Genomic DNA, 21,915 nt, shown 5'->3' with positions numbered 1-21,915 from the left:
TAATTGGTGCCAGAAATTCCTTTAACAGTCTTGGATAATCTAGAGTAAAAGCTATTGCTCATGGATCTTCTGAGAGCCTTATCATTACAATATGTTCAGCATTGTTTGAGACTTACGTAAGTTTGCCTTTGTATGTCAGCTAGTTCCCAGCAAAAGGACAAACGGGTACTGTCACAGCCAACACTTACAAACGAGGTGGCCGGTAGGAATAAGGGTAATGATGTCAGATCCAGTTTTATTTGTCCTAACAGTGCTGTTTGTCACCTGTCCACTTTAACCACATAAATCGTCATTGTACACAGTAGTGTTGTGATTGTTTCCACCAAACTTCAACACCACTTCCAAATGTCATCCTGCTGGGCAATGCTACCACCACTGCCGAAACTGTGTCTGAACCATCACCCACAATACCAGCTCTTGCACTACCATGCCATGTTTCACCACAAGTGCCTGACTACTTCATCCACTCTTGGGGTGTGTTCACATTTGGCAACTTTGGCTCAATTAAAACGAATTCCAAACAAAATAAATAGCTGAAAATGGGCCTTGGTCTGATTTTTGGTGCGGTTCAAGTAAAAATCAAAGCAACATGGACCAAAGGAATCTAATTAAACCAAAACCAGCACATTTTATAACACAGTTTGACTGTTAATAGGACATAATGATCAAACATACCTCTTTTTCCCACTGTAAACACATTGTGTCAAATTATAGTAAACCAGAATACCATTTACACAGTACGGTTTGATACAGGTCCCCCTGATCTGGCTTGTTTTCCACTGCCAATAGTACCTTTACTTGATAGGCTTGGTGTATACCAGAACATTGCAAATGACATCATTCATATTCAAAACAGCACCTCTTGAACTTTCCACACATTTTGAACAGCCCTTTAGGACATACAGCAGATCTTGCACTTGCTTCTTGGTATGTGATTGTTTGTCACAAGCAGGGGTGTAGCGGACATTTTAAAAGTGGGGCGGACGGCTATATGAGATCATACATTCATATAATTATCAATCACCTGTTTCTAAATGGTCTGTCTCTAAAAGTGAGGGGGACAGGGGGGACCCCTGTCCCCCCCGGTTGCTACGCCCCTGGTCACAAGAAGAGACAAGCTTTTGTTTTGAGCATGGTTCATTGCTGCTGCACGCTGTCATTGTATTATTACAGTGTCCTGTGTCAGCTGTGTTTTTAAGAATGGCTCTTTCTGTGTTGTCGTTCCCCTGATTTGTTGCAGGCACTGGTGAAGATTCTCTGTAAACTAATAGTATTGAGCAGGGAAACTAGCTCTACACTTTTGGTACCATACTATTGTGCTAAGTATGGCACATAATGGTGCCAATATGGAACAGTATAGTTTGCTGTTTTTGTACTTCTGACAGTGGAAACAAAAATAATTGTGTACCATATTGTACTGTACCCAACAATACCACACTTCTCAGCGTAAATGGGGTGAAAGGGTGCCAAAAAAAGTGGTATGGTGCAGTTCACTACTTTGGTATATTTGTATCATTTTTCATTTCTGGTCCAAACTAATAGAATCAAACTACAAATGTGAACACACCATTGATGTCCAACACTGCCACTTTCATTACGCTATGCACACCATTCCCTCCATTGTCACTTGAAGATCTGTTTGGCTTCTGTTTCTGGATAGCTGATGCTCTTTTGTGAGCTTCCCAGACTCATCTGCATACAGTTGGTCAACAGATCTGTTATCATAATCTTTAATCATGCTCATATTTTTCCAATGGCTGACTGTATTTGTGTTTATCTAGGCAGAGGTATCTTCCGCAACTCTTCTTCTGTGTCCTATCCATTGGCAAGAAATGTTACACAAAGACTGAGGCCTCTCTCCACAAACCATCTCAAGCTGCCTCCTGTGCCTCGTAACTCAATTCCCAACAAGAAAAGGGGTATAAAACCTTTGCAGTCTTCACATTGACACAAACACAATTTTTCTTTTAAATGAGGCATTTAACCGTTTAACTGTCCATTTATGCTTCCAATGACCTATTCAGCCATCCTTACCTTTATTTATGAATTCAGTTTTATTAGACTTTTTAATGTCATGGTGGGCAAAGCCATAAATTTGCTGCACCAAGGCTGTTTCCCACCACATGTGCATGTGCAGCAGTATACACATATTTTTGCAGACTATACACTACCTGACAAAAGTCTTGTCATCGATCCCAGTTGTGAGGGCAACAAATAATAGCTTGACTTCTAGTTGATCATTTGGAAAAGTGGCAGAAGGTAGATATTTCAGATAAATCATCTGTTAAACTGCATACAAATCATTACAAATACTGCAGAAGACCTATTGGAACCCGCATGGACCCAAGATTCACATAGAAATCAGTCAAGTTTGGTGAAGGAAAAATCATGGTTTGGGGTTACATTCAGTATGGGGGCATGCAAGGTTTGGCCAGCCCAGTCACCAGGCATGAACATTATTGAGCATATTTTGGGTAAAATGAAGGAAGAAGCATTAAAGATGAATCCAAAGAATGTTGATGAACCATGGGAGTCCTGCAAGAATGCTTTCTTTGCCATTCCAGGTGACTTTATCAATAAGTTATTTGAGTCATTGCAGCGATGTATGAATGCAGTCCTTACAGCTCATGGGAGTCATACACAATATTTATTCTTTTTGCACTGCACCATAACTTTATGTTCTACACTGTACATAATTTCTGTTAAGTGACAAGAGTTATGTCCAAGCAAGTCAGACTTTACTGTTCTAATTAAATAATTCAAAATCAAGGCATGATCATGTAAAATAAGTGTAATCTAGGGGCTTTTCCTTTCATATAAGCCACTTCTGATACCAAATGATCAACTAGAAGTCAAGTTATTATTTGTTGTTCCTAAAACTTGTATAGGCGACAAGACTTTTGACAGGTAGTGTAATGCAACATTAAGCAATGTAAAGTTAAGATTTGATTATTTTGTTCCATATTGACCTAAATTACAAAATATACATTAAATTGTTTATCATTAACAATATTAGGTGCATTGAACATTACATTGCGTCAGGGTTTCGCAAAAATAAAGCCACCAGTACTAAATATTATGTCAATGATGTCAAAATGTTATGATCTGGCATTGGTAGACAGTTAGTTCTGCACTCTGTGCCTAAGATGTGCAGTTATTTGAATGGGACTGTGCATTTTTGAGCATTCTTCTTTGCACATGGATTCTCTGGTGGGTTTTAAATTCATTTCTCTAAGGCAATCGTAGGACCTGTTGACAAGATTCATGTGTTATGTGCAGAGAAAACACAAACACACTTTTGCTTACTGCCAGAAGTCTGTTTCCCATCCTATCCTCCTACGACTGTCATTTTATTCTGCACAACAGCTGATTACTCCTGTGACACCTGATACTACAACTGAACATTTTTTTGTCATTTAAGTGCACATTTCCCCTTTAAATCTGGTCTTACTGTAATATTATCAAGAGCAAACATCCACGTGCTTACATTGCATTATGTTTCTTAAATGTTCACATGTGTTTTGGAGAGATTTAAACTTGAAATGGGTTTGATTATAGCAATCTTTTCTATCCTGACAGGGCCTCATGGTGAGGGTCATATAGGCCTTCATGGAAACAAGCCTAGAAAACAACCTGGTAAACTCTTTTATGGATTATCTTTGAAGTTTATTTAGTTTTATCATGTAAGCGAATTAAGATTGCAATGTTACTTTAGTTTGGAAGCCTGGCTTTATGTTATTCTGTTGAGGGATTTAGCAGTCCATGTCCCAGAAAACTGTGAATCCAATTGTGCATAGTGCTAGTTTGCATACAGGTTTAATGTGGTGTTTCAGATAAATGTCCCTGTTTTGTTAAAAACATCTCCTGTGCAGAAAACGATTCCCTTGCAGCTGGATTTCATGACAAATCTAGGCCAAAGCAAATATTTATGTGCTGTTCATGTCATAATGGATTTTCAGAGCTTATGCTTCTTTGGAAAAGCATGACAGATCAGCCATTGATAAACTCTGCCAACTGCTCATGAGAACACAGGACTCCTCTCACTTTCTCCATCATCCTGTCCCAACCAAAGACAACATAGCAGCTGAATAATGAAGAATCAAAATTGAATCCCTCTGTCCATACCCAATAGCTCATTCCATCCATCCCATCCGACTTTTATTAGAAAATGTACAGCCCTGAACACATTTGGCCGACATGTGATTACTTAAGGAAAATCTGAGAGCATTCTTCATCCAGATTTTCTTAAAAAACATCAATTCGAGCTAAATTAGATTCCTGATAATGTCCCAGAATGTTTCACGAATTGCATAATGGAATATTAGAAAGATGACTGTTGGAAATAATTACGTTCTGAGATGGATTTGGTCAGTATCCTGCATTTCTATTTTGAGGGAAAATGCAGCCCTATGGCGGTTTAGTTCTGCACTCCATCATAGCATTGGTCCCTCAGAGCTGTTCTTGGAGACGTTGTAGTCCTGAGAGTCTGGACAGCATTAAAACATCCTATTTGGCTCAGACACAACTTGACCGTGCAGACATTAGCCTGATGTCATGCAGTATTTTTTTGTTTTGTTTTTTCCTACCTTGTGAATCTTACGCATTCCATTGTAGTATTGTAGTTATTTATGATGATATAATTTTTGAAGGGGAAACAGAATTAAAATGACTATGAAGCAAGATCCAATACCTCCAAACTGTCTTTTTGTTTAGACCATTCCTAGCCGCAGTATAATTTTATTTGGATTATAATGTTTTATGTTGTGGTTAAATCTTTCAGTGTTTTAATGATGTAACATAAACAATTTCCTTGTATCCCGTACTAAACTGCATTCTTCTTTTACAGTGAAGCCAAAGCTAAACCAGGTCTCAGACACCAAAGAAAAGGGTGAGAACACTGACAGATTTCAAAGCTGTTTCGATTTGCATTAATTTCATTGCCAGTGGTCAAGTCAAGCCACCCTTTCATAAAAAAAACTTTATACAGGACAGATTATGAACAGGAAAATAGTAGAATCAATGATGGAAACCGCAATACAGGTCATTCAAGTTATATTTGCTGTAAAAGACAAGTGTTATTTAGCTTACATAGTGAAATACATCTATTGAAATTCAGTTGGAAAAAGGTTACAGCATCAAAATTCAGCTCACTGTTGATTCTGTTCAATTTAACACCAACATAAAGACACCTCTCTTCATCTTAAATTGTAGAAATCATCACTGACCTAAAGCAGATAGACCCAGTTCCAGAGTTGAAACCCCTACCTCCTCCCACAACTGAAAAACCAGCCAACCAGGAATTGTCACCAACAATAACACCACAGTCTGCTTTTGAAGGTATGCTTTAAATTATGGGTCACGTTTTATTAAGATTAAGCTCTTGTAGTTAACAAACCATTAACTGTGATTGTGCCTCAATAAACTACTAATTTGCTGCTTATTCACAGTTCATAAGGCAGTGGTTTAGTTTGGGTATTGGATACAATTAGGGATGTAGCATATGGTCATGAAAAAAAGGACTTTATAAGTACTAATAAACAGCCAAAATGATAAAAAATATTCAAATGAATAGGAAATAGTAATAGTGAGAATTGATCCCTACCAGATGTTGCTAACCAAGTGTTACCAAATAATGTAAAAAAATAATTCTCATTAATTTTGTCATCTCTATTCCAAATCATAATTTTATTTATTTATTTATTTAATTATTTAACCATGTTGGCACCAATAGCCTAGTGGTTAAGTGCGCCGACATATAGCACCATGGTGCTGACGGTGACCCGAGTTCAATTCCTGGCTCGAGGTCCTTTGCCGACCCTTCCCCTCTCTCTGCTCCCAATGATTTCCTGTCAATTCTCTGCACTATCCTATCCATTAAAGGTTAAAAAAACCCTAAAAAAAAAAATAAATAAAAAATTTAACCAGGAATGTCCCATTGAGATACAATATTTCTTCTACCAGGGAGTCCTGGTCAAGACAGGCAGCATAGGACAAAGTTACAAAAAATATATAGACACACAAAAATAGTATAAACCATATTCAATTGTTAAAACATGTGCACTGCTGACAGACAAAACAATTGACAGACTTTAAAATATTTTTAAATATAGCGATAAATGGTACATATTTCATATGTAGTATATCTTGAAGCTCATTCCATACATATTGTGCATACTTAGAGCATGCAGATCAACCTAACTCTGTGTGGAAAAAATGCCATCTTAAGTAAGAGTATATCTGCTGATTTGGTATTGTAAGTATTTGAGCAGAACTCTATTAAACTAGATATGTACTGTGGTAATTTACCAATTAAAGCTTTAAAAATGAACACTAAGATGTGTTGTTTTCTCCTTTACTGTAATGAGGTCCATTCCGTCATTTTATATAAATTACGGTGATATGTGCATGCATTTGAACCAGTGACAAATATGTCATATGATAAATAAGGCACTATGATAAACATTCATTCATTCATTCATTCATTTTCTTTTCGGCTTAGTCCCTTTATTAATCTGGGGTCATCACAGCGAACCGCCAACTTATCCAGCATATGTTTTACGCAGTGGATGCCCTTACAGCTGCAACCCATCACTGGGGAACACCCATACACTAATTCACATACATACATTACGGACAATTTTAGCTTACCCCATTCACCTATACCTTTATGTCTTTGGACTTGTGGGTAAAACCAGAGCACCCAGAGGAAACCCACGCAAACGTGGGGAGAACATGCGAACTCCACAAATAAATGCCAACTGACCCAGCCGAGTCTTGAACCAGCAACCTTCTTGCTGTGAGGCGACAGCACTACCTACTGAGCCACTGTGTCGCCCCATGATAAACAATATCCAATTTTTTAAAAACATTCAGAGGTGCGTGCATATAAAGTTCATCTCCGTAATCCAATACTGATAGAAATGTACTCTCAGCTAAGCAATCGAGCTGCGAAGGAGAAACATTTTTCTTAAATGAAAATAAAAACCTAATGTTGGTCTGAGCTATCAATATGAAAACTATAAGTCAACTTAATCATCAAGCCAGACACCTAAATATTTATAAGATGTAACTTTTTCAATCTGTGTGCCATTTAAAGTTTTCATTTTAAACTCATGGATCAATAATCTGGATCGTGTAAAGATCATGTATTTTGTTTTTTTGCATTCAATACTTATTTTAAGCAATCGATTGGACAATTGGAATAAATTTAAAAGCATTTTGTAAAGAGTCTATTGCTACTTTTATAGATAAAGCCATTGTGTAAATAATTGGGTCATCTGCATACAAGTGTACATTTGCCAACTCAACAGCTTTACCAAGATCATTTATATAAATAGAAAATAAAATTGGCCCAAAAATTGAACCTTGAGGAACCCCTGTCTTTACTATTAAAGGAGCAGAGATATGACTCTATAGAAACACACTGAGTTCTTCCAGTCAAATAATTATGGAAGCATTTCAACACTGTTGTATTAAATCCTATACATCTTAGCTTTTGCAAAAAAAATAAAAATCATGATCCACAGAATCAAATGCTTTAGATAAATCTCTAAAAAGTGCAGCACAAGATTTTTTATCACCCAGTGCAGAACAATAATGGAACAATAAATGATCTAACCATGACAAATAATTTCTTTTTTTTGTTTGAATTTGAGGAATTCTGTTCCTTGAATTGGTTCAGAGCCTTGATCTTTCTTTCATTGTTATTTTATTTCTATGTGTGTCTTTTTCTAACTCTCAGGCAGTCGTTTTGACACTGGTGATAACTCCTCTGTGTACAGTAATTATCCCCGATTAGAATTGGATTCAACAGGGAAAAAACGTTTTGTAGGTACGAATATGGACTTAAATCATTTTGAAATATGGCACAAACATCACTGCAACATGTAGAAGTACAAGATGTACTTTTGACCCAAGCTCTGATTGGCTGTCATCTATTTGCAGCGCCTCACGTGGTCTACAGGACCGACAAGCGTCCAGAGGAGCCGTGCTCTGTCACAAACTCTCTCAGCTTCTTTCCTGATGAGGAGGTGGGATACCTGAACGTCACCGGTCCACCCAAGACCCCCCCATCCAACCTCACTGTGGTCACAGTGGAAGGATGTTCCTCTTTTGTCATCCTGGACTGGGACAAAACAGATAACGAGACCACAGGTAGAAAGAATGATTAGTTCAAATTTAAAGACAGCTTTAAAGGAGGTATGGGACAACTTGAAAAATGAACGAAGAATGCTGCATTGTCCAATATGGCAGCTGTAGGAATGAAAGTGAAAAGAACCAGCTATTTTTTGATGGATGTCTGTTTTTTCTTCTTCTCTGGAATGTACATTAGCTTGGCAAGTCTGTGGAATAATGTTTTTTAGCATTGGATTGAGATTAGGATAGAAGATGTATAATACCATTGTTGTCAGACTATTTCTGATTTGAAATATGGCTTTGAACAGTGCTCTTGACTGATTTTTAGTTATTCTTCATTTCAGCATAGGGATTGTACTCATGCCCACTACTTACAAAGTAAAATCTCTGCCCAAACATTTTTGCCAAGATGACCGCCAAGTGAACAGACGTGCCATGTAGGTTTTTTTTTTACTTTAGTGGAATTTTACAAGATATATGTGATACAAAAATGAAAGTTCATCAAAATCATTATTTACTAATTCCAAAATAGTCATTCAAAAACCACTTTCATTGAAGAAAGGAGATACACTGTAGTACAACAGGATTAAACGTACAATTGAAGTCAGAATTATTAGCCCCCCTGAATTATTAGACCCCTGTTTATTTATTTCCGGAGAGAAAATGCTTTTCAACGCATTTCTGAACGTATTAGTTTTAATAAGTCATTTCTAATAACTGATTTATTTTATCTTTGCCATGACGACAGTAAATAATATTTGACTAGATATTTTTCAAGACACTTCTATACAGCTTAAAGTGACATTTAAAGGCTTAACTAGGTTCATTAGGTTAAGTAGGGAAGATATTGTAATTGGGCAAGTGTTGTTGTACAAGGATGGTTTGTTCTGTATACTATTGAAAAAAATATATAGCTTAAAGGGGCTAATAATTTTGACCTTAAAGTGGTTTTTAAAAAATTAAAAACTGCTTTTATTCTAGCCTAAATGAAACAAATAAGACTTTCTCTAGAAGAAAAAATAATATTAGACATACTGTGAAAATTTCCTTGCTCTGTTACACATAATTTGGAAAATATTTTAAAAAGTAAAAAAATTCAAAGGGGGGCTAATAGTTCTGACTGCAATTGTATATATTTTTTGCTATTTATACACTGAAAAAAAGGTTTATTGCAAATTGTTGCAAACAATTTATACGGGCTGAATTTAACCAAACAAATTAAGTTTGTTAAGAACATTTTATATATATAAATTTATGATTTGCGGCCCCGCAAATTTACATCAAGTGATCATGTTTTTGTACTTTTCACAGAATATGAGGTAGTTTCCTCCACCAAGGGTCCGCATGGAGAGGAGGTCTCCATCCAGACAACAAATCAAACACACACAGCTGTGGAAAACCTGAAACCCGAGAGCAGGTATGAAGACATGGACATCATGTTAAACTAATTATAAAGGCTACTCTACAACCATAGCCTATAGTCCTACTTCTTAAGCATATTAGAAACATACTTTTGAAGTTGCTTAAGATAAAAGCATTTGCAAGTTAATGTTTAAATTGAAATATAGAATAATTCAAATAAACCTTAAAAATACTTCAGAGCCTTGATAATGTTCTACAAACATACAGTTATATAGTAACATTTAGTTGTCGGGTTATTGTCTAATAATTCTGAATAATTCTGAATTCACTTTTTCTTTGCAGTTATGAATTCAAAGTTACGCCCAAGAACGAGCTGGGTTCAGGCCCGTCCAGTGATCCGGTCAGCTTCAGTACAGAGTCCGGTAAGCGCAGGACAAATGTTACAGTGAAGTGAATTGATTATGCATGCATTGTATGTTCAGAATGATTATGTGCAAGAGTCTCTGCTGAATGCTTGTGAGCTCAGTCTGTTCTGAGGTCATTGTGAAATCATCTGGCTCGTCCAGTGAATCTGAGCCCTGTTTGCTCCAAAACTGTCACTGGGCCAGTTGTAACAACAAAAGAAGCTTTAATTTTAGCTTTAATGATTTTATTTTTATTTTTTTTGCAAAAGAAAAATGGACCGCATGTCAAGCTCTAAAAATGAAAACAAACACCATAAAAGCTGTTTGTACAACTGAAGCCATCTGAACAGATTTATGTGAAAAACAGACCTAAATGTAAATCATTATCATCTACAGGGTTGGTTCACCCAAAAATTAAAATTATGTTATTAATTACTCACTCGCAACCCTGCATCTTTGTTCATGTTTGGAACACAAATTAAGATATTTTAGATGAGATCCAAGAGCTCTCTGACCCTCCATAGACACCAAAGGTTCAAATCATTTGAAGCTCCAAGAACACTTTCCAGCAAAAAATTTGTGTTTAATAGACTTCTAATAGACATCTAACGTAGACAGCTTGGCTAAAACAAGGCTAAACTTGAGCTGTCAGTGAAAATCTAATAGACATCTAAGAATAGCCCAAAACTAGACAAGTCGTCAAATAGACAGATTAGACAGACTTTATATGTGTAGTCATTCATTTCTGTTTATTTGATGACTTGTCTAGTTTTGGCCTATTTTTAGACATCTATTAGACTTTCACTGACAGCCCAAATTTAAAATTGTTTTAGCCAAGACGACTATATTTAGACGTCTGTTAGACCTCTATTAGACATCTTTTTTTTTTTAAATGCTTGCTGGGATTAGTGTGACAAACAAACTGTAAAAACAACTTTGTTCACCTATATCTTCCACATGGGATCATGATGCACTTTTACTGTGGGTAATGTTGCACATATGTACTGCACTTTTTGCCCCATTGACTTTTATATATATGCATGTCAATGCACCAGTTCAGAAACATACATGTGCCTGGATTTCATAAACAGTCTCAATAGTATCTGGATGCAGCTTTTATGATGCGAGCTGAGATTGCATCTCTCAGAGAAGCAGTGTCAGACACAATTAACTCAATGGAGCTAGTGATTTCACTTTGATGAGTAGGGTTAGGGGTGGGGTTAGGTGAGCCCATTCAAAAGCATTAGATGCAGCTCAGATTGCATCTGCACCGAGTCTGCAGCCAGACCCTACTCAGTAGTCTACTCAATAGTCTACTAATAGTTACTAACACAGATTATATTTGAAGTTATTCTCTTTTTCCTCCTGTTAAAAAACGTCATAAGAACAATTTTTAGTGATTCAGTGATTACATCAATTATTTTTAGTGATTACATCAATGTTTTTAAAAGACTAAACACTTTATTGATATAGTGTACAACCATGCACTTATGGTCAGAACACAAACAAGTCGCAGGTAATAAAGTATTAAGCGTTTCTCCCAAGGAAAAGCCTGTCTAAGTAAAATGCTATCAGACATCTGTAGCTCCGCTCACGCTCTGCCTCTTTGCCCTTGTTTGGTATCCCCCAGTCGGTGCAATGACATGAAAACAAAATGGCGATGGTTGGCCATTACTACTTGTAGCTTCTTTTGCGTTCTTCGGAAATCCATGGGTGATGTAACGGATACTACGTCCATATCTTTTAGAGTCTATGTTCAAGTCACAGGGAATGTTTTGACAGTATATTTTGGTTCCTTATTTGGACTTTACACGTCTCAGGACCTTTGCTCTCTATGGCAAGAGAGCTCTCGCATTTAAATATCTTAATTTTCCTTCTGAAGATGAATGAAGGTCTCAGGAGATTGAAACAACATGAAGGAATGTAATAATCAATAACAGATTTTTCATTTTTGGATGAACTAACCATTTAAAATCTCATTGAAGTCTCATTCACACTTATACAAAACATTAAAAAGTTTCACCAGTTGCGTGAGAATCGATTCTGTATAATGTCACTGAGTGATTTAAAGGTGAAACCAGCACTGAAAGTCAGACAGGAGGAGGTCACTGGAGAATGAGAGATGGCGTTTGCAGGTGTGTGATGTTGGCTGTAATGTATACGTGTAATCAGCACATAAGTATTACTGTCAGCAGCGAGAATGGCGAATGTTCAACTAATAGCTCCAACGTGTTCATCCTTCTGTGTTCATTACAGTCATTTAGGTAGAAATACAGTACAGGGGCCCTGATAGACTGCCAGAAAGTAATAACAACCATGAGGGTTTCTGACACAGGCGCTGGAAAATTGTACATCATGATAGCGAGGACAACTCTGGGGACTTTCTCAGTGATTTGGATTCTTAGAAAATTTCTTTGAACAAGGTCCAAAAACATGCTGTGCTGTTAATATTCAGACCTTGAGTGGAGTTATCCACCTGAATGGCACATTGTCTGGATTATGTAACTGGAAGGGGTTTAACTTTTGTATGTCTTATATGCTCTCACACACACACACACACACACGCACATACATACACCATACTATCTGGAACACACACAGACAAACATTTATAAAACTGTATATTTATATGTGTATTGTCATGGTTTTCAGAAAAAATATCTGTCACATAATTAATAATAATAATAATAATAAGAAGAAGAAGAATAAGAATACATATTTCTTTATGACCAAGAATCATTTTATCAGAATGATAAGTATAATGTTAATTTAAAGGGGATGTTCATAAGACTGTCACCTCACAGTAAGAAAGTCGCTGGTTCGAGTTCCCGATGGGTCAGTCTACCCGTGTTCGCGTGGGTTTCCTCCGGGTGCTCCGGTTTCCCCCACAGTCCAAAGACATGAGGTACAGATGAATTAATTAATTCATTCATTCATTTTCTTTTCGGCTTAGTCCCTTTATTATTCAGGGGTCACCTCAGTGGAATGAACCGCCTACTTATCCAGCACATGTTTTATGCAGCGGATGCCCTTCCAGCTGCAACCCATCACTGGAAAACACCCATACACACATACACTAGGGACAATTTAGCCTACCCAATTCACTTATACCGCATGTCTTTGGAGGAAACCGGAGCACCTGGAAGAAACCTCGTCAACACGGGGAGACTGGCCCATTGGGGACTCGAACCAGCGACTTTCTTACTGTGAGGTGACAGTCTTATGAACATCCCCACAAGGCGAACGTGCTACCCACTGCACCACCGTGCGGCCAAAGGCGAATTGGATAAACTTAATTGGCTGTAGTGTTTGTGTGAGAATGTGAGAGTGTATGGGTGTTTCCCAGTACTGGGTTGTGGCTGGAAGGGCATTCGCTGTGTAAAACAAATGCTGAATGAATGAATGCTGTTTCGATCCCCTTCATCTTCACAACAACAATTTAGATATTTTAGATGAAATCCTAGAGCTCTCTTACCCTCCAAAGGAAGCAACAGTCTGGAAAGTCCAGAAAAGGAACCAAAACATTGTCTAAACATTCTTGTGACTTCAATGATTTAGTTATACGAAGCTCTAAGAGCACCTTTGTGTGTCCAAAAAATGTCTGAAGGAAAATGAATGGATAAATAAATGAATAAACTAAACCACAGTGGTTCAAATAGAATTTTTCATTAAATTGCCATACATTGTCAATACTGTAAATATTGTTCATGTGTGTCATGAATATTTTTCATGAATATTCTTTAAGTTTCCTCCAACAAAATAGTCAATTTCAAATTAAAAAGATAATCTGTTATTAGAGATAATAAATTAATCAAATCAATAATTACCGGTCAATCTACGTTCCTACTCTCACCTATTGTCATAAGCTTTGGGTCATGATCGAACGGACAAGATCTCGGATAAAAGCGGCTGAAATGAGTTTCCATTGTAGGGTGGCAGGGCGCACCCTTATAGATAGGGTGAGGAGCTCTGACACCCGGGAGGAGCTCGGAGTAGAGCCGCTGCTCCTCCACATCGAGAGAAGTCAGCTGAGGTGGCACGGCATCTGTTTCTGATGCCTCCTGGACGCCTACCTAGGGAGGCATTCCAGGCCTGTCCCACCGGGAGGAGGCCTTAGGGAAGACCCAGGACACACTGGAGGGACTACATCTGTCAGCTAGCCTGGGAATGCCACGGGATCCCCCTGAAGGAGCTGAAGGAAGTGTCTGGGGAGGGGGAAGTCTGGAGTTTTCTCCTAAGGCTGCTGCCCCCGCGACCCGGCCCCAAAAAAATGGATGAAAATGAGATGAGAGATGAGATAACTAAATAAGAATATAATTATTGTACAAATGTACAAAATTGCATTTGTAACTCTATAATTCATGAGCTACCATCTTAACCCTTCACTTAAAGTGTTTTTCTGATGGACCATATGAAATTCAGCTCTACTGTCGCATGAAAACAAATTACAGTTTTGAATATATTCATATATTAGAAAATGTAATTTGTATTAAATTCACAATGTTACTGCATTGAATAAATGCTCACAGATCCCAATCTTTTGAACAGCAGAATTTCTTTTAAATTAGAGATTTTTTGACTGACATCATTTCTTCTTTATTGCAGCTGATCCTCGTGTAAGTGAGAAAACCAGTAAGTGCTCCAGTCAAGAATTACAAAATTAAAAAGAGCAATAAGCAACATCTCAGCATGACTATAAAAATGCACTTGTATCTTATCTAATATCTTGACTCTCACAGGTAAGAATGCCATCTGGTCATCATTTCCATTCAAAGCAGACTCATACACCGAGTGCAATGGCCGGCAGTTCATTAAGAGGACCTGGTACCGCAAGTTTGTGGGCATCCAGCTGTGCAACTCTCTCAGATACAAGATCTACCTGAGCGACTCTCTAAATGGTCAGAATTAAGTGTTTATTACACACTTGACACATACACTGAAGATCAATTTACCTGCAGTTTCCTATTTGAAGTCATGTAAAAGAGCAGTTTTACTACAGTAAACAAACCTTCAGAAATCATAGTTGTAATTCTCTTTTTGTTACAAATGATTAATATTACAACATTTTGATCAGCTTTCTTTTTTTAATGATCCCATTTACAGTTTTATATGGTGCAATGCAGAGTTCAGATGCAAAAAATAAATAAAAAACCTGTCATCTGAAATTGTCTTCTAAAATAAGCGGTGGGAATCACAGGTTAACTCACGATACCATATTATTACGATATTTTGCCCCATCCACGATATATCACGATATTTGTAAATGAATGAGAAAAAAAGCATCAATAAGTTATAAGATGCATTTTATTTTATTAACACTTGCGAGTGATCTAGCAAAGTGAAAGCGGGTCTGTGAAAGAGAAACTAGCGAAAGCTTCCGGGAGAGCTGGGGTGTCTGAAACACAAATACATTGGTTCAGCTTGGAAAGAAGAAAGTTTTCATATGTCCAAGATTTTCACTTCTGCAATGGCTCATCTGTCAGTAATTTAAATAACACTGCATGTATTGTTAATCCACCATTTCTGGGTGTACTGCAACCAAAGCGGTAAACTGCTGCAGTCAGTGCAAGTCTGATCAACTAATTCAGATTTTTGTACAATTATGTGAATATCAATACTTGCCACCAGAGTATCGATAATGTATCGCCGCCGGAAATATTATGATAAATAAGCATAGGTAATGTAATGTGTATTTATAATGTATGGCCATACACCCAAAGTGCTTTACAATCATGAGCGGTTGGGGGGGAGGGGGTCTCTCCACACCACCACCAGTGTGCAGCATCCACTTGGATAATGCGACAGCAGCCACAGGACAACATAGTCACCACACACCAGCTATAGGTGGAGTGCAGAGCCAATTCAGTGGATGGGGATGATTGAGAGTGCATGATCAGTAAGGGCCTATGGAGGGAATTTGGCCAGGGTAACACCCCAACTCTTTACAAGAAGTACCATGGGATTTTTAATGACCACAGAGAGTCAGGACCTCGGTTTAACATCTCGCTTGAAAGACGGTGCTCACTGACAGTATAGTGTCCCTTTCAACATACTGGGGCATTAGACCACAGGCCCTGCTGGCCTCACTAACACCACTTCCAACAGCAACCTAGTTTTCCCATGTGGTCTCCCATCCAGATACTGACCAGGCTCCGCCCTGCTTAGCTTCATTGAGTAGCGGTCTTGGGCCGCAGGGTGATATGGCTGTGGATATATCACCCTGCAGCCCAATAGCATATAACAATAGCATATAGCATATCGATATTTTGTCCCACCCCTATCTTAAATTAGCATTTTTCCATAGCTTTCTATGTTTATGTTCAGTTATTTCAGTTTAAAGGCCATGAAAAGATGAGAAAACTGCTCGTTTTAGACTAGCAAAAATTCAGATGATACTCTTCATATATGAAAGCTTTAAGAAAAATGCTGTTTTACTCCTGTTAAAGATATAGTTTGCACGCTGATTTCCTCATTTATTCACACTCAAGTGGTTCTAAAGTTTTATGTATTTCTTCTGTTGAACACAAGACAAAATATTCTAATCAATGTTGGACAAAAAGCAGCCATTGACCTTCATAGTGGGAACAGGAAAATGCTTTTATTCAAAAAAATCTATTATTTTGCTGCTTTTTACAAAGTATTTATTTGAAATAAGTTGAAACAACTCAATTCTTGAGATTTTTTTGGATATAACCTAATTGTTTTATGTTCAATCTATTTAAATTTGTTAAAACAGTTACGTTAATTCAATTAATTTGTGTTGGGACAACATGAAGATAATGTATGGAACCCAGCGTTTTTTGAGTGTTGGAAGTGTTTTGGTTTCCCTACAGTCCAAAGACATGCGCTATAGGTGAATTGGGTATATTGGGTATATTTGGGTAAGCTAAATTGGCTGTGGTGTATGAGTGTGAATGAGTATGTATGGATGTGTCCCAGTACTGGGTTGCAGCTGAAAGGGCATCTGCTGTGTAAAACATATACTGGATAAGTTGGCGGTTAATTCCACTGTGGCGACCCCTGAAGAATAAAGAAACTAATCCAAAAGAAAATGAATGAATGAATGAATGAATGAATATGTTTTTTTTAACACCAACAATCCTCAGAGTATATTCTTTTGTGTTCAATATATTGATTTTTGTGTGAACTATCCCTTTAAGAGAACTTGAGAGAGAGAGAGAGAGAGAGAGAGAGAGAGAGAGAGAGAGAGAGAGAGAGAGAGAGAGAGAGAGAGAGAGAGAGAGAGAGAGAGAGAGAGAGAGAGAGAGAGAGAGAGAGAGAGAGAGAGAGAGAGAACTAAGCAGTGACTAAGTTGTTCTCTAACTGGGATTTCCACTGTATTTCTGTCACTTAGTTCTCAGATCCTTCTTTCTCCAGGAAAGTTCTACAGCATTGGAGACCAGACCGGCTTTGGAGAAGATCACTGCCAGTTTGTTGACTCGTTCCTGGATGGGAGAACCGGAGGTCCTCTTTCTCCAGACCAGTTACCAGCCAAAAAAGGTTTCTACTGAAAACATTTTAAAAGAAACAAACACATGCTAATTGCACACTTGTTAGGGTGATTTCATTATTCCTCCTCTGTTATCAAGGTTTTTACCGGGCCATGCGTCAAGAACCTGTCCAGTTTGGGGAGATGGGAGGAAACTCCATGATCAACTACGTGGCCTGGTACGAGTGCGGGATACCCATTCCTGGAAAATGGTAGATTCCCGAGACCCGATGAAATAAGAACTTCGGTTAGCATGGGGGACGCGGCTTTATGATGTGATGATTGTGTACAGAGAATGACTTCTTTAAAGAATGTATCTATATTTTTGTGGTTACCGGGCACATATTTATATGCTGAAGCAGCGCAGCAAATGTAGAGAGAGCTGAATGAATGTTAGCATAGTGTTGAGAATATAGGGAAGCGGGCTCCCTAACGGCTAAATCAATGTGTATATTATTTATCGAAATATTGAATATGTCACTAAAACGAAAGGCATTAGTTGGATATTTACGTGTTATATTCTCTGCAATAAATGGTAGATCCACATAGAGGAATGTTTTGGGTTTAAAGCAGGATCTGTGTACAGTATTACACTGTCATTTAGATATTGGAACAATCTGATGATACGATATATTTTATTTATTTGCGATAAATATTGCGATATGAATACAGTTTCAGAAAATGGTTTGAACAGCTCTATTTGATGGTGTTCTGGGAAGTCTAATTCAGTATTCATGTAGAGAAATTCAATAATCTCCATGCAAATGCTGACTTTGTTTTGTTTGTTTCTAGTCCAAACGTCTAAAAAATTCTTAGACCAAGTAAAAATAGTTTAGTTTTCACCATAGGAAGAAATAAGTGAAAACTAGGAGCTTCTTCTTCTTCTTCTTCTTCTTCTTCTTCTTCTTCTTCTTCTTCTTCTTCTTCTTCTTCTTCTTATTATTATTATTATTATTATTATTTGCTAGTTTTAAGAAAATAATCTGCCAGTGGGGTAAGTGAAATAATCGTGTTGAAATGTAGATATTTGGACTAGAACCAAGACTATTTCTAAGTAAGAATTTTTTTTTTGTATAAATCATTCCATATAAATGCAGTGAATAAATACAATTTTGTGGCTCCTGGTCAACTATAATTCAGACGACATTGCAAATCTTGCGATGTGATTATTATGGGTGTGCACATTGTGATAATGATGCTGAAACGATATACAGGGTGATTCAAAAAGAATACCACAACTTAGAAAATGGAGAACGCTGCAAAGAAGAAAAGGAGAGCTATTGTCGTCAATTTAAGGAAGCTCTGAAGTCTGAAGTTTTGCTAAGTACTGTTCACATTGATGAATTACCCAAGGCTCCATCATGTTTCTTTGATTAAATACAGATTTTCAAAATTGTGGTATTCTTTTTGAATCCCCCTGTATTGCGCAGCCCTGCTATCATTTCAAAAATACTTCTCACTTAACATTTTCATACAAAAGCACAGGATTTTGAAGTTTCTATATATTTAAAAGTGTTTTAAGCTGAAATATGTTGGCAATATTTCTAATAAATGTGTCTATTCTTGAAGTGTATTTTAGAGTGATTTTGGGAGGGATTAAAGCATTTTAAATCATATACAGTAGGTCAGAATTATTAGCCCCCCTGAATTATTAGCCCCCTATTTATTTTTTCCATAATTTCTGTTTAACAGAGAGATTTTTAAAACACATTTCTGAACATGATAGTTTTAATGACTCATTTCTAATAACTGATTTATTTGTGATGACAGTAAATAATATTTGACTAGATATTTTTCAAGACACTTCTATACAGCTTAAAGTGACATTTAAAGGCTTAACTAGGTTAATAAGGCAGGTTGGGGGAATTAGGCAAGTTATTGTATAACGATGGTTTGTTCTGTAGACTAGCGAAAAAAATAAAGCTTAAATGGGCTAATAATTTTGACCTTAAAATGGTGTTTAAAAAATTTAAAATGGCTTTTATTCTAGCCGAAATGAAACAAATAAGACTTTCTCCAGAAGAGAAAATATTATCAGACATACTGTGAAAATTCCCTTGCTCTGGCAAACATCATTTGGGAAATATTTGAAAGAGAAAAAAAAAAGTAAAGTGACAGTAAATGTGGATTCCACTCTCTTAACTGCCCTTTTTTTTTGGACTTTTCCCCCCAGTGTCGTGCAAATGTGATGAGGGTTAATGGATTTATATGGTAATGGCAGGAGTTGAAAATTGGCTATATCTGTAGAGCACTAGTTACACTCATCTCTTGTCTTATTAGGCCCTTTGGCTTTGCTTTTAAAATACTGTGTGTTGTAGCTTTTATATGGGTGCAATGTTTTATAGCATGACTTTTGTATTATTACTGATGTTAGACACTGTTATATTGCTTGCACTGAACCTGAAACATTCCCTGAACAGCTTGAGCACAACATTTAAGAGAGGTATCCAAAGACCAGGTCAAAGAATATAAGTAATTGTTGCAGTTATATATTATGTATGAGCGTCATAAATACAGCATCACTATAACTAGGAAATCTCTTGTTTTGTACAGAAGTTCAGTGACTCAAGATTTCCAAAGAAAGCTTTTAGATGCCAGAGTTTATTCAGTATGTTGAAATGATTTTTATAAGATTTGTAGAGAATCTGCTTTACTAATAAAAGCACAACCAGTTTCTGATCTCTTATTTTGTTCATTACTAGAGTAACGCCAGTGGTGTAGAGTGACAAATTACAAATACCCAAACTACTCTAAATGAACAGTTTTTCTCAGAAATTTGTCATTTACTAAGTAGTTAGTAGTAACTTTTACTCCACTACTACAACCTGCAGTCACTACTTTGTTATTTATTGTCTATGGGGATTAAAAAAAAAATCAGTCCTGTGATTCTTGTCCAATCAAATCGCACATAGCAGGTAAAACCGCATCATAATGAACTACCTCAAGACATGGGCGATTTATAATTTCAGCAAACTGTTTTGAAAGATCCAAAATCTTTAAACCAGGGGTGTCCAAACTCGGTCCTGGAGGGCCGGTGTCCTGCAGATTTTAGCTCCAACTTGCCTCAACACACCTGCCCGGATGTTTCTAGAAAGCCTAGTAAGTGCTTTATTAGCTAGCCCAGGTGTGTCTGATTGGGGTTGGAACTAAACTTTGCAGGACACCGGCCCTCCAGGACCGAGCTTGGACATGCCTGCTTTAAACGCATTGACTTAGAGACTGTTTAGAACAGGGATGGGCAAACTCGATCCTGGAGGGCCGGTGTCCCTGCATAGTTTTGCTCCAACCCTAATCAAACACACCTGCTTGTAGCTTTCTAGTGATCTTAAAGACACTAATTAGGGTGTTCAGGTGTGTTTGATTAGTGTTGGAGCAAAACTCTGCAGGGACACCGGCACTCGAGGATCAAGTTTGCCCATGCCTGGTTTAGATGCATGTCAGTGATGAAAAGATGACGGATATTTACTGTATCATGACTGAAATGGCCTTAAACCCAGCAGGCACAAGACGTCAACATGATGTCAGATTGACATTATACCCCAGTGTTGTGTGGATATTGTATTTTGTTTGGAAATGAAAATCGGGTTGACGTCAGAACTCAACGTCAGGCCGACATCAATGTCCAACGTCCAACCTAAAATCAACGTCCAATTACGTTACCACTATGATGTCTATAAGACGTTGGATTTTGGATGCCATACATGACGGATAAATGTCAGTATTTGACATCAATGACGTTGCGTTAAGATGTTGGCTCGACGTTGAATTTTGGTCACTTTCTAACAAAAGCTAAAATTAATTTAATGTCGTTATTGGACATGACTAGACAGAATTTTGGTCACCTGACGTCATGGCCTAAATCTAACCTAATATTAACGTTTCGTGATGTTGTGTGCCTGCTGGAAAATAACTAAATCCACTACAGAATGTTACGTTTACACACATCTACAAATGACATGTAAATACATGTAAATCTCCAGCCTCCGGCGCCTAGACTGCAGCTCTGCACAAGACGTTTGGCCAGAGGAGAAATGGTCGTGCCCAACTGAGCCGGTTTCTCTCAAGGTATTTTAATTCTTCACTTTCACCAATTGGTGAAGTTTTTTCCCTTACCGCTGTCGCCACTGGCTTGCATGGTTCGGGATCTGTAGAGCTGCGCATCGATGGATTTGCTCCTCAGTGTTTGGACTCTCAGTAGTGATTATTAAACCACACTGAACTGAGCTAAACTGAACTGAACTTAAACACTGAAAACTGAACTACACTGTTTAAATTTACTATTATCTTCTATGTGAAGCTGCTTTGACACAATCTACATTGTAAAAGCGCTATACAAATAAAGGTGAAAAAAACCCTCAGATTTTTGTGTCACACACACTACTCGTGAGTACTTTTAAAAGATCTACTTTTTACTCATACTTTGAGTAATATTTAACAGATACTTTTACTCGCACTCCATTTTGGCAAAGTAATAATACAATTCCTCAAGTAAGATTTTTCAGTACTCCCCCCACCACTGAGTAA

General features: G+C 37.4%; 1 protein-coding gene across 3 annotated transcripts in view; it reads left to right on the top strand.

Moving 5' to 3' along the window:
• Positions 1-17,945, top strand: part of LOC130235050 (target of Nesh-SH3) — a 30,810-nt gene extending 12,865 nt beyond the window's left edge. For 2 of the 3 annotated variants that reach the window (XM_056465421.1, XM_056465420.1), the window contains exons 10-22: positions 140-214; positions 1,782-1,919; positions 3,580-3,636; positions 4,847-4,888; positions 5,212-5,337; positions 7,742-7,831; positions 7,945-8,154; positions 9,448-9,553; positions 9,841-9,920; positions 14,508-14,534; positions 14,642-14,800; positions 17,280-17,402; positions 17,492-17,945. In XM_056465421.1, the coding sequence (XP_056321396.1) occupies positions 140-214; positions 1,782-1,919; positions 3,580-3,636; positions 4,847-4,888; positions 5,212-5,337; positions 7,742-7,831; positions 7,945-8,154; positions 9,448-9,553; positions 9,841-9,920; positions 14,508-14,534; positions 14,642-14,800; positions 17,280-17,402; positions 17,492-17,607 (1,349 nt within the window). In that variant the 3' untranslated portion in view covers positions 17,608-17,945. The remainder of the gene's footprint in view (positions 1-139; positions 215-1,781; positions 1,920-3,579; positions 3,637-4,846; positions 4,889-5,211; positions 5,338-7,741; positions 7,832-7,944; positions 8,155-9,447; positions 9,554-9,840; positions 9,921-14,507; positions 14,535-14,641; positions 14,801-17,279; positions 17,403-17,491) is intronic. The other variant, XM_056465422.1, reaches the window with a different exon arrangement.
• Positions 17,946-21,915: the final 3,970 nt, after the last annotated feature.

This window comes from Danio aesculapii, chromosome 9 (genome assembly GCF_903798145.1).
Source record: "Danio aesculapii chromosome 9, fDanAes4.1, whole genome shotgun sequence".
NCBI classification, from domain to species: Eukaryota; Metazoa; Chordata; class Actinopteri; order Cypriniformes; family Danionidae; genus Danio; species Danio aesculapii.
Note: the sequence above shows the minus strand (reverse complement) of the source record. Positions and strands in the feature narration are given on the sequence as shown.